The sequence below is a fragment of the Zonotrichia leucophrys genome, chromosome 8, assembly GCF_028769735.1.
Source record: "Zonotrichia leucophrys gambelii isolate GWCS_2022_RI chromosome 8, RI_Zleu_2.0, whole genome shotgun sequence".
NCBI lineage: Eukaryota > Metazoa > Chordata > Aves > Passeriformes > Passerellidae > Zonotrichia > Zonotrichia leucophrys.
The window spans coordinates 733,947-745,352 of record NC_088178.1 but is presented as its reverse complement, the minus strand read 5'-3'; the positions used below and the strand labels follow the sequence as shown (position 1 = coordinate 745,352).

General features: G+C 59.6%; 1 protein-coding gene across 1 annotated transcript; it reads left to right on the top strand.

Moving 5' to 3' along the window:
* The first annotated feature begins 6,088 nt into the window (after positions 1–6,088).
* Positions 6,089–9,968, top strand: CRIP1 (cysteine rich protein 1). The gene is made up of 5 exons (XM_064719506.1): positions 6,089–6,213; positions 8,839–8,933; positions 9,026–9,083; positions 9,243–9,290; positions 9,618–9,968. Exons 1-4 carry the CDS (start codon positions 6,174–6,176, stop codon positions 9,281–9,283), a joined length of 234 nt encoding a protein of 77 aa, XP_064575576.1. The 5' UTR covers positions 6,089–6,173; the 3' UTR covers positions 9,284–9,290; positions 9,618–9,968.
* The last annotated feature ends 1,438 nt before the right edge of the window (positions 9,969–11,406 follow it).

Sequence of the window (11,406 nt, the reverse complement as noted above, 5' to 3'; positions counted from 1 at the left end):
AGGCAGCTCTGGCCTCTGATCCTTGATGCATTTTTGTATTTATTTTTGGGAGGCCTATGTGAGCTTAAAGTGCTCCTTTACTTGAGGCTTGGAAAACATCCTTCCCCTCAGGGATGTCAAATATTTTATTTTTTTTTCAGCTTGGACTTGCTAGTGGGATAAAAAAGTTACAGGGCCCTGATGATTACAGACAAGCTCTCCAGGGTACAGATGAAAATAGAGAACAAAGTGGATGCAGCTTTGCTTGGAAATCCCCCAAGCCCTGTGAATTTGTCCTGGGCCATTTCACTTGCTGGCTCCCAGGTTTCCTGGTCAAACTATTCTGAGGGCAGTGTGGGTGATGGGTGCCAGCCTGGGTGTCCCCAGGCTGCAGGAGGAGCAGGATTGTCACCTCCTGGTGCTTCTCAACACAAGGCTGAGTGTGCCTGTGCCACCAGAAACGGGGCTGCACAGCTTGTGCCATCCTTCATGGCCCAGAAAAGGGATGGAGAGCGCACAAAGGCTGCTCCCAGAGAGGCACAGCACACGTGGGAAACAGCAGGAAAGGAGCTGGTAGGGGTGGGAATGGTGAGGGCAGCCCTGGGTACACCTGAGCCAGTCCATGAGGGAAGGGGATGCAGCCATCAGGGTGTGGAGGGCTCCTGGGATGCAGGGACACAGCAGGACAGGATGGCTCAGGGACACCAGGGCCCAGAGCAGCACAGCCGGGCAGCACAGCCAGACAGATTGAAAGCGTTTGCTGGGAAGTCAATAAACAGGAGCCAAAAGGGATGAAGTGCTGGAAGATGTGATTTAAGATGGGATATTGAAAGTGACCCAGTAAGCACAGCTCGTTTCCACACGGCCCAGAGCTGGCTCAGCTGCTCCCTGGAGCCAGCACAGGGGCTCTCCTGAGCTTTGGCCTGGTCCCAGTGGGAGGGTAAAGAACTGGGTGTGGGTGGGCAGGCAGGGATGAAGAAGAAGGAATGGCACAAAACCAAGCAGAGGAGAAGGACTTGGGCTGTAAATCCCCTGCCAGTGCCCTGCAGTGTCACACAGGGAGAGCTGCAGGAGCAGGCTCTGGCTGTGGCCCCTGAGGGTGCTGCTGGCTCCCCCTCACCAGAGGGAACACCCCAGGATGCAGGCAGAGCTCTGCATCAGCCTTTAGGTTTTCAGCAGGGTGAGCAGCTGGGAACCTTCCTGGGAGCTCGAGGGGCTCCTGGAGTGCCCAGGGGCAGGCTGCTGGGGGGGCAATACCTGTGCTGGGATGGAGGAGTGCAGGCTGCTACTGTGAGCAAACCTGTGACTCCTCCTCCTCCTCTGGCCTGGCCCTCTGTCGTGCCTGGGGATGTCAGAGCACAGTAATCACATCCTTTTCACCTTCCTGCTCCACTGCCACGGCGTGACCACGCTGGGCTGCGTGCTCACAGAGAGAGCAAACACTTCTGCACCCCTTTGCCTCACCTACAGTGAATTTTTAACCAGGAATAAAAGGTGCGGCATCAACAGTCTGGAGCCAGCCAGGGCAAGTGGTGCTGCCAGGGAGGCTGGGGAGGTGATCCCTGGCACAGATGCCCTGAGAGCAGCCCCTGGGTGCTGTCCACAGTCCCTGCCAGCCCCAGCACCCATGTGCATCTCCCTGGCAAGCAGAGAAAACCCCTCCTGGACACTGGGCAGCTTTCCAAAGCAGCAGACTTTGCTTCCTTGAAAATCCTGGCCCCATTTGATGGCCACAATACAAACAGGCAGGCCATGCCAGGAAAATGTACCAAATCCTCCCCCAGCAGGATTTAGCCAGGAGGTTTCCTTGGGCTGCCACTAATGGAAACTTGCAGAAAAGAGCAGATGGCAGCGGAGACTTTGGCCAGACTGTGCTCAGGGAGACTCAGGAAGCCTGGGTGGAATTTGAGGAGATTTTCCACATCTAGGCAGGGTTGGAAAGGAGGACAAGGGCTGCCACACCCTTTTGTCCCAGGGATGGAAGCTGCACCGTGTCCCTGTTGTCCCCATGGGCAGCCCTGCATGCTCCATCCGCGCTGAGGCGGGAGCAGCTCCGTGTTTGTTATTGCTGGTGCAGTGTAACCTTAACCCCGGGGTGATAATTCACACCCTGCCTCCGAGGGTGAGAGCTGACCTGACACGGGGCTCTGGGGGCAGCCTGAGCTGGCCTGGAAGCGTTTTTACAGCCTCAGCTGGAAGCAGACATGTGATTGCCCATGCCCGAGGCAGGACGGCTCTGCACTGTGTCCCCAAGGGCACAGAGCACGGATTTTGGCGTGGCAGCGAGCATATTTTGACAGGCTCAAGCCATTTGGGGCTTTAGAGCACAGTGGCAGTGTGCTGGTGTGCTGGTGGGTGTGCCTCAAACCCACAGAGTGCCCCATTCCAGCCCCTTCCCAAGCCCCCAAGGCCTTTCCTGCTGCCCACAGCTCCTCCCAGGCAGTGGTTGCCTGTCAGCTCCATGAAGATGTTTCCCAGAGGTTTTCCTTCGGGGGTAATTTGCCCTGACAGCCGCCTCGGTGCCGTTGTTTTCCTGTCTGTCTGTAATGGGATTAGCCGTGTGCAGCTCCGAGGGGATGGAGGGCAGCGGGGGCAGAGCCTGCCAGCCCCCGTTGCAGGGCACCCCGAGAGCTCCTCTTGGCAGCATCACGCGCCTGGCAGCTCCCCCAGCTCCTGCCAGGCTTGTTTTAAGCCACCCTATAATTTTCTTGTCAAATTAGAGTTCCACGCTGGGTTGTGTGGTGCATATTTTACAACAAATAAATGGCTGAGAGGGCCTTTGACATGCACAAGAGTGAGCTGAAGCATGGCCAGGGAGGGAGATTTTGCAGGACTCACAGTAGTGAGGGTGCTGGGACAATGCTGGACGGAGGTGTCACTGGTCCCTGGGTCACCCCTCACTGGTGCATTCTCTGCCCTCTGTGCAAGGCTGCTGGGGGCTGTGAGAACTGTGGGAGCCCCCACCCCACTGCAGCAAGGTGGGGCAGGAGGGGGGGCCTGCAGCGGCTGCCTGGGCAGATGGATTGGTTTGCTACATGGAAATAGCCGGTTTTTTTCTTGCTGTGTTAGCAAAACAAACCCAAATTGGCTTATGTCACTGCCCTGCCTGCAAAAATGCCAGTGGCTTTCCCAGTTGTTAGTGCAGCAGTCACCAGTGGCCAAGATGCTTGAGGGAGATACTTGGGCAGGCAGCTCTGGCACACCCAGGAGCTCTTGACTCGCAACTCTGCCCTGGGAGCCCAAGAAACTCTTGGGGCTGGAGGGACCTTTCACAAAAGAGGGCACAGATGGAGCTGGGGAGCTGGTGCTGGCTCTTGCCAAGGGAGGGGATAGCCCTGGCCATAACAACACCACCCAAACAAACAGATGAGACAGCCCAGGATTTCCAGGGCTGTTGCCATGCCATCGGGGAGCGCTGGCGCCTGATGCTTCAGGATAGAGCCTCACCCACAGATTCCTATCAGAGGGCACTGACAGCTGAGGCATGCTCAGTCTAATGGTTAAATTAGCTGGAACAAGGTCTGCAGATAAGATAAAGCTGTGCTTTCCTGAAGAGACTGCTCTCCTTGGCGCTGGCTGGGTTGTTTCCCTGTCAGGCTATGAACCTTGATTTGAAATGATGCTTTGGGTGGGACCTGGCTTTGCTGAAAATACCACCCCTGCCCTTCTCCTGCTGCTCCCTGGTGCTGTCTCTGCCCAGCCCTGGAGCTGCCCACTGCATGACCTTGTCTGTATGCGTGGGCACGGCACCATGGGCAGCGCCCCAATGAAGAGGGATGAGCTGGCTGCTGCTCACTGCCACTCCAGGAATGCTCCCACACAGTCGGGTTTGTGTCCTGGGGGGACCCTGGATGGCAGAAGGAGCAGTGATCCCAAATGTCATCCTCTGCAGCATTTCCAGCCAGCTCCCTCCAGCACAGTGGGACTGCTCCATCACAGAGCGCTGATGGGTTTTGAACACCAGCAATCCAAGTGTTTATGGACCTGCTCCCTGTAAAATGGGCCAGAGGCTGTATCCCATGGGCTCCTGAGATGCTGCTGTGCTCTGGGAGCACGTGTAGCCCTTCCTCCCTCCCTGCTGGGGCCCTCTGCCAGATCAGGGGGACAGCAGTGGGCAGGGTGCAGGCACAGCTCCCATGGGGTGCAGGATCCAGGGCTGTGCCCCACAGCAGCCTTCCCACTGAGATGGGCCTGCTGGGATTCATGTGGATTTGCAGGGCACACAGCTCCGTGCTTTGGCTCACTCCTGGTGAAGCAGGCTGGCTGTAGCCCAAGGTCCATGGGCTCTGGTAACCCAGCAGGGCCAGCCAGGACAGCCAAGAGCCACAGCCCCGTGCAGGCAGGCTTGGCAGAGAGCATCGTGTGGCTCAGCGCTGCCTTCTTTGTGAGAGTGGCCCATGTCCTGTGCCTGCTGTCTTGAGTGAGCTGAACAATCTCCAGAGAGTCCTTGGGGACACGGAGAGGAGGGGACAGCCAGGCTGTGCTCCAGCCAGGTCACTTGGTGTGCGGTGCCATGCACAGGCACCTGCTGCCCCAGCCGGGGTGGGAGCATTCCCGACACAGGAGGAGCTGGGCCAAGTGGTCCATGGGGACTGGCCACAGGGCTGGCCAGCTGGAGGGACTTGCAGGAGGGCAGTTTTCAGCTGCTGGCCTGCCCAAAACTTGCCTTAAAAGGGATTGCAGCTGAAGGTATCTGTCTGAGGCAGCCAGTGGCCCCAAAGCAGCCTGGCACCATGAAGGAGGGGGAGCAGGGCCACCAGAGGGGGGAGAGGACATCTCTTGTCCCCTATGTTTCACCAGGGTGGGGGAAGAGTCCTGGCCTGGGTAACCCAGCCGGGTGCTCACTGAGTGCTGTGTGTGGGTACAGGGGGATGTGGTGTGGCTGACATACGGGTGCCAGCATGTACTGGCGCCTCAGGGCAGGGAGAATGGGGAGGAGGCAGGGTGGAGGCCCTTGCAGGACACTCTGCCTCCCCTCCCACACTGTAAGACACTGTCTCAGCATCTCAGCATGACTCAGGCCTCACGCCTCACTGCTCCCGGTGACATCCTGCCCGCCCTGCCGAGCCCAGCGCTGCCCTTGGGGCAGGATGGTGCCCCCAGCCTGCAGTGGGGCTGCCACCTGTGGGCTCACAGACCAGGAACAGCGGCAGCAGCAGGCACCATCAGCAGGGGCATTGTGCTGGCTCCTGGAGCCAGGCTGGCTCCTAAAGCAGTCCCAGCTGAACATGAACTTCGCCTCTGGGCACAGCTTGCCGCCTCTCTCCTGCACCCACGGGTGGATCCGGTGTCAGCCAGGGCCCCGTTTGTGGCGGGAGGGATGCCTCGCATTTCGGGAGTCTGGCACTAGGCGTCCTGGTGCTGGCTTTCACAAGCCCTCATGACCTTTCCAGCACAGCAACGTGCCCTGGGGAGGATTGTTTCATACAAAACAGACCTTTGGATAGGCTTTTCATTTCCTTCACAGCCAAGCACAAAGGAACAACAAGTCCTCCCTCCCAATAAAATGACAAAGTCGGTGACACAGCTGGGCTGGCTCTCCACAGTGCCGCACCCACGCCATTCCCAATGTCCTGCAGGAGCGGGGTCACAGTCCTGAAGCTCCCGCCCGCTTCACCCCGCACCCCAAAATTCCCCATGGGCAGGAGACCCTGCCTGAGGCTCCACTTTTACACTCCCTTGGGAGAAAAATGTATTTGTGCAGGGAGGGGGCGAGCCCGGGTGGGCAGCACCCCGCGAATCTCTGTCTGGGAGTGGGGTTAATTCGTTAATGAGAGATGCCGACCACAGCTCCCGCTCGGAGCGGCGCTCCCCCCGCAGCCCACGCGTGGGCAGGGCAGGGGTGCCGAGGGGACAGGGCTGGGTCTGGGGGCAGCGGGGCTCGGGGCTGTGGGCTGTGGGGCTGTGGGGCTGTGCCCTGCATAGGACGTGCAGCTGGAGGGGTGCAGGGGGTGCAGGGCTGGAGGGGGCGCAGGACCCCGCCTCGGGAGCCCTCGCAGGGCCGCGCCCCGGGCTGCCCCCTCCAGCTGCGGGTGCGGTGCACATCTGGGAGGGCGGGGCGCACATCTGGGCGGGGCGGAGCGCACATCTGGGCGGGGCGGGGCGGGGCAGCCGAGCAGTGACTTCGGCGGGGCCGGCGTGGAGCATCCCACAGGCGGTGCGAGAGGAGCCCCGAGCCCAGCCGAGCCGACAGCATGCCCAAGTGTCCCCGCTGCCAGAAGGAGGTCTACTTCGGTAAGGGCTTCCTGCCGGGCCCCAAGCCGCCCCCGCCTCGGGGCACCTGCCGGGCACCGATGCCAGGCTGGGCACCCTCTGGGCGCCCCGGCTTCTGGCCCCCGTGCTGCGCAGCCCAGCTCTGCAGATTCCTGGGCTATCCCAGAACTGCTCAGCCCTGCGCTGTGGGTCCCCGGGGTGCCCCGGGTGGGGGATCCTGTAGATGCACCCCAAGGAGATCCTGGCTGCAGAGGGGCTCTGGGTGCTTCCAGAGCAGAAGGGAGCCCAGCCCCACTTCCTCCCCAGCACAGCCCGCAGCTCTGAGGCGCTCTGGAGCCCAAAGGGCCGGCTGGTAAAGCCCGCTGCTCTGAAAGCCTGGGCAGGTGAAGCAAGCACCTTCCCAATGGCAAATCGTGCCTTCGGGCAAGTGCCTGGGTCAGTGGGTCGCCCACACGTTGCTCTGTGTGGTTGAGCACAGCAGGATGACACCTCTGGGTGCTATTTTTAAGCTGCTGTTGCAGGGTAGGTGTGAGCCTTGTTGGGCTGCTGTCTGCTGCTGGGCTTCCCGCAGATGTCTTCCCTCCAAACTGGGGCCCAAAGCTCCTGCCCCTTCTGGGGCCGTGGACCTGCTGTCCTGTCTGAGGGTTTGTGGGGTTTGAGCTTCTCACTTTGCTATCACCTTTTGGAAGGGGCAGGTTCCTCTGCCAGACTTCTCCACTTGCCTGGCATAGCTGAACTCGAGGGGGTTTGCTGGGAGCAGCTTAGAGACACTCCCTGCTCTCTGATTTACTCGAGATGAGGGATCTGGAACCCAGGTGCCATCACTGACTTCTTCCTCTGCTTTATTTCTGCTCTGCTTGTGCCTGTGCCCCAACGATTTGTGCTCAGCCAAGGATCTGGAGGCTCAAATACAGGAGCTGCTCTGTGTGCGTGTCAGGGATGCCCACCCTGGGGAGCTGTGCTGGGGCTGGCGTGGGCACTGCCCAGAGAGCTGCTGGGCTGTGGTTCCTGTGGCTGGGCAGCGCTGCCTTGCCCTGAACTCACTGCTCGCAGCCAGGCTTTGGGACGGTGGTTCAGGCACAATAGAGTTTGTGGTTGATATCAGGAGGCACCGAGATGCTGGTGGCAGCGTGTGCCTTCCCTTGGTGTGGGTCAGTCAGCCAGAGCTGGGTTTGCTGTGCCTGCAGGTGTGGCCATGGAGCAGCTGGGACGGCACCGTTTGACCAAGGAGGGGTTTGACCTTGCACTTATCACGCTTGCACTTATTACGAAATGTCTCTGTTGATGAGAGGCTGAGGAGGGTTCAAAAGCTGTTGGAGGACCAAGCTGGATGCGTGATTTCAGTGCCTGCAGATTATCCAGAGCGCTGGCAGAGGAGGCACAGCAAGCCTGGCTCTGGGGCACCCTGAGGCTTTGGAGCCTGGCGGTCCTGCTTGGGCGTGCCTCAGGCTGCTCTGGGCTAAATCGTGTCTGTAGAGAGCAGGGCTGGGGAGGAGGTGATGCTGAGGACCAGGGATGGGGTTTGCAGGAGTTTTGCCTTCATGCCTGAGTGCTGTAAGGAGCCTTAGCAGGGCTCCAGGTGCAAATGCATGTGCAGGAGGTGGAGAGGCTGTGCTCCTTGCAGAAACCTTGCAGTGACAGGAGGGTCCTGCCTCGGGCCAGGCTCAGGCTCCTGGGGGCACCCGGGGGAGGACACTTGCTGCTGCCAGGCTGCAGGCACAGGGGGCCCTTTGTGCCACTGGGGAATGGCAGCAGGGCTGCCTTGTGACATTTGGGCTCTGCCCCCGCTGCCACCTCTGCAGCCACCAGCTTGCTCCTTGCACAGGCTGTTGTGGACATATTTGGACTGCAAAAGGTGCTTCAGGCTGCCCAGGGCCCCCCAGGGCATGCACTACCCACACTGGCTTGGTCCCGTTTGCAGGCATGGGGACAGTGTTCAGACCTGGCTTTGACATGATTCCTGTGGACAGCTCTGTTTAATCACTTAATAAATTCCCAGGAGCTCGGCTGCCAACATGAAGAGCACACATGCCTGCAGAAAATACCCTTTCCCCCGCTGTGCTCCAATTAAAAGGCCCCCTGTGCTCCCCCCTCTCTCCACAAACATGTCCTGGCTCCCATGCTGTCCCTCCCATGGCTGCCTGAACCCCTGCCAGGCTCCAGCTCTGCTCTGGTTTGCCATGGTGCCAGCAGAATCCGAGCTGTGGCTGGAAGGGACTGGTTTGTGTTGGCAGGGTGTGGCACTGGCTTTTCCTCCCCAGTCCTTGCCAGCATCCCCTTTCACCCCTGCCAGCTCTAGTGATTTCTTGGGCTCCAGCTCTCTGGGGAGGAATTAATCCCCTTGCAGGCTGATGTTGGAAGGAGGGAGGTCCTCAGGTCTTTGGAAGGTGGGGTAGAAGCCAGTCCATCCTCATGGATGCAGCCCTCCTCACCCTGGGTGTGGCACCACTGCTGCAGATCCGCGTTCCTGCATGTGCACACTTGGGTCTGAGCACAGTGCCCTCTGTGCTGCACCGACAGACTTGAGAAAATGCCCAAGAATGTCCTCCCTAGGGCTGACAGCAAGGCAGCCAGTCTGCCAAAACTAACTTTTGCCTGTTCAGTGCCTGAACTCACCCACCTCCTTTCCTTTCCTTTCCATGGCAGCCGAGAAGGTGACTTCTCTGGGGAAGGACTGGCACCGGCCCTGCTTGAGATGTGAGAAGTGCAACAAGACCCTGACGTCTGGAGGCCATGCAGAGGTGAGGTTTGCTGCCCAGCAGCTCTGGGTTTGCTGCACCTGGGGGCTGGGACAAGCAGAGGTGGGGCTGATGCTCTTTCTCTCTCCCTGCAGCACGATGGCAAACCCTACTGCAACCACCCCTGCTACGCTGCCTTGTTCGGGCCCAAAGGTGGGTGCCTGTGGTGGGGTTGTGGAGGGAGTGAGGGGGCTCGGGGCTCCTGTCTGGCTCAGGGCTGCTGTCTGGCTCAGGGCTGCTGTCTCCTGGCCAGCTCCAGCCTCATGTGCTCACCCTACCATGGCAGTGCTGACCCCGCTCCGTCTCTTCCAGGGTTCGGCCGGGGAGGAGCTGAGAGCCACACGTTCAAATAAGCCTCAGGTTGGTCCTTCCCTCGGAGCTCCCCTCCTGTCTCTGGCTCCATGAGTCTGTCCTCCCTCAGGCCAGTGGGGAAGGCAGGCCTGCCACAGCATCCCTCTGGGCTGGCTGTGACTCCCAGCCCTTACACCAGGGCTCAGGAGCTGGGTGCCAGCTGCTCCTCTCCTCCAGCCCCAGCTGACTGGCAGCACCAGCTCCGGGTGCCAAAGGCTATTGCTTGGTGACCTCTTGGCAAAGCCAGGATCTGTCCTGGAGCACTGCTGTCCCTGGGATATCTCTGCTCCCAGCCCAGCCTGACTTCATCCACTCCTCTCTTCCATCCCTCTCCAGGTCTGACGTCCAGGGTTCCCAGCACAACCTGAGGACAGCACAAACACACCACAGCAGATGCATTTTTGTTTTTAATTCACCCTGTACTAGACTAGCACGTTCAAAGCAATAAGTAACCAAGGCTGGGCTGGTGTGGAGAGAGGCTGTGCTCCAGATGGAGTGCAGCCAGGGTGGGGATGTTGGGTTGCCCTGCCGGGTAGGAAATTTGGCTGAAATTGCTGAAGGCTACCTGGAGAGGAGACCGCGCCCTTCCAGCCCAAACCTAGCTCTGCTTCAGGCATCCAGCTCTCGTGGCCGGGCCACAGTTGTATTCTCAGTCTTTAATAAATGAAAAGATGCTTCCCTCCTGTAGCAGCTGTGTTCTCTGTAATGGCAGTCCCACGGGACCCGCTTGTGAAGTGCTTGCCACCTGCTTGATGCCCCTGGCCTTTGGATTGAGGCCCACGCTGTGTGGTGGCCCCATGTGCCCTCAGCTGGGGCACAGAGGTGTCTTGCTGGGAGGGGAATGACTGTCACATCAGGACAACCTGGTATTTGCTGCTCCTGATCTGAGCAGCCACCTGAAAAGGCCAAGGGAAGCAGGAGGTTACTGTGGAGGCAGAGCCAGCCTCCCCCGGCAGGGACAGCAGAGCTGTGGTGTTAGAAAGCAGGAGCTGGCTCCAGAGCTTTGCTCTTTCTTGTTTCAATGGTTTTGCCCTCCTGGAAACACGGCACTGACAGATGTCAAAGATGTCAGCTTGAGGAATGTTTCTAAAATGATTTCTTAACCATGTCTTTCCCTAACCTGAACAACTGCATTTACATATTCAGAGATATCTCATCACCCACTGGGATATTTTTGTCTACAGCTTATGCATGCATTTCCTTAGAGGCTGCTCTGCATTTTACTGTGACATCAGCCTTCCTGGGACTTGGCCAAAACCCTCAGGGCTTAGAGACACATGTCCAGTGTCAAAATCCTTGGTGTTAGAAGCAGCCTGATCTGATAAGCATCTTAAAACTTCCAATTAAAACTTGCTTGATGCTGCAAGGCGCTGCCTCGCCTCCCACCCTGACAGCACAACAAACACAGGAGTCTGTGTCAAAGGCAAACCCTGGCTATTGCTGCTTGGTGTCATCAGGCTTCCCAGCAGCCAGGACTCGTGGGGACCTCCTGCTCCCACTGCTGCCTTTGCTAGCAGCATCCCGGGGGTGCCAGCAGCATCCCGGGGGTTCCAGCAGCCTCCTGGGAGTTCCAGCAGCATCCCAGGGGTGCCAGCAGCATCCTAGGGGTGCCAGCAGCATCCCGGGGGTGCCAGCAGCATCCCAGGGGTTCCAGCAGCATCCTGGGAGTTCCAGCAGCATCCCAGGGGTTCCAGCAGCATCCCAGGGGTGCCAGCAGCATCCCAGGGGTTCCAGCAGCATCCTAGGGGTGCCAGCAGCATCTCAGGGGTGCCAGCAGCATCCCGGGGGTTCCGGCAGCATCCCAGGGGTGCCAGCAGTATCTCGGGGGTTCCAGCAGCATCCTGGGGGTGCCAGCAGCATCTCAGGGGTGCCAGCAGCATCCCAGGGGTGCCAGCAGCCTCCCAGGGGTGCCAGCAGCATCCCAGGGGTTCCAGCAGCATCCCAGGGGTGCCAGCAGCATCCCGGGGGTGCCAGCAGCATCTCAGGGGTGCCAGCAGCATCCCAGGGGTGCCAGCAGCCTCCCAGGGGTGCCAGCAGCATCCCGGGGGTGCCAGCAGCATCCCAAGGGTGCCAGCAGCATCCCAGGGGTTCCAGCAGCATCCCGGGGGTGCCAGCAGCATCTCAG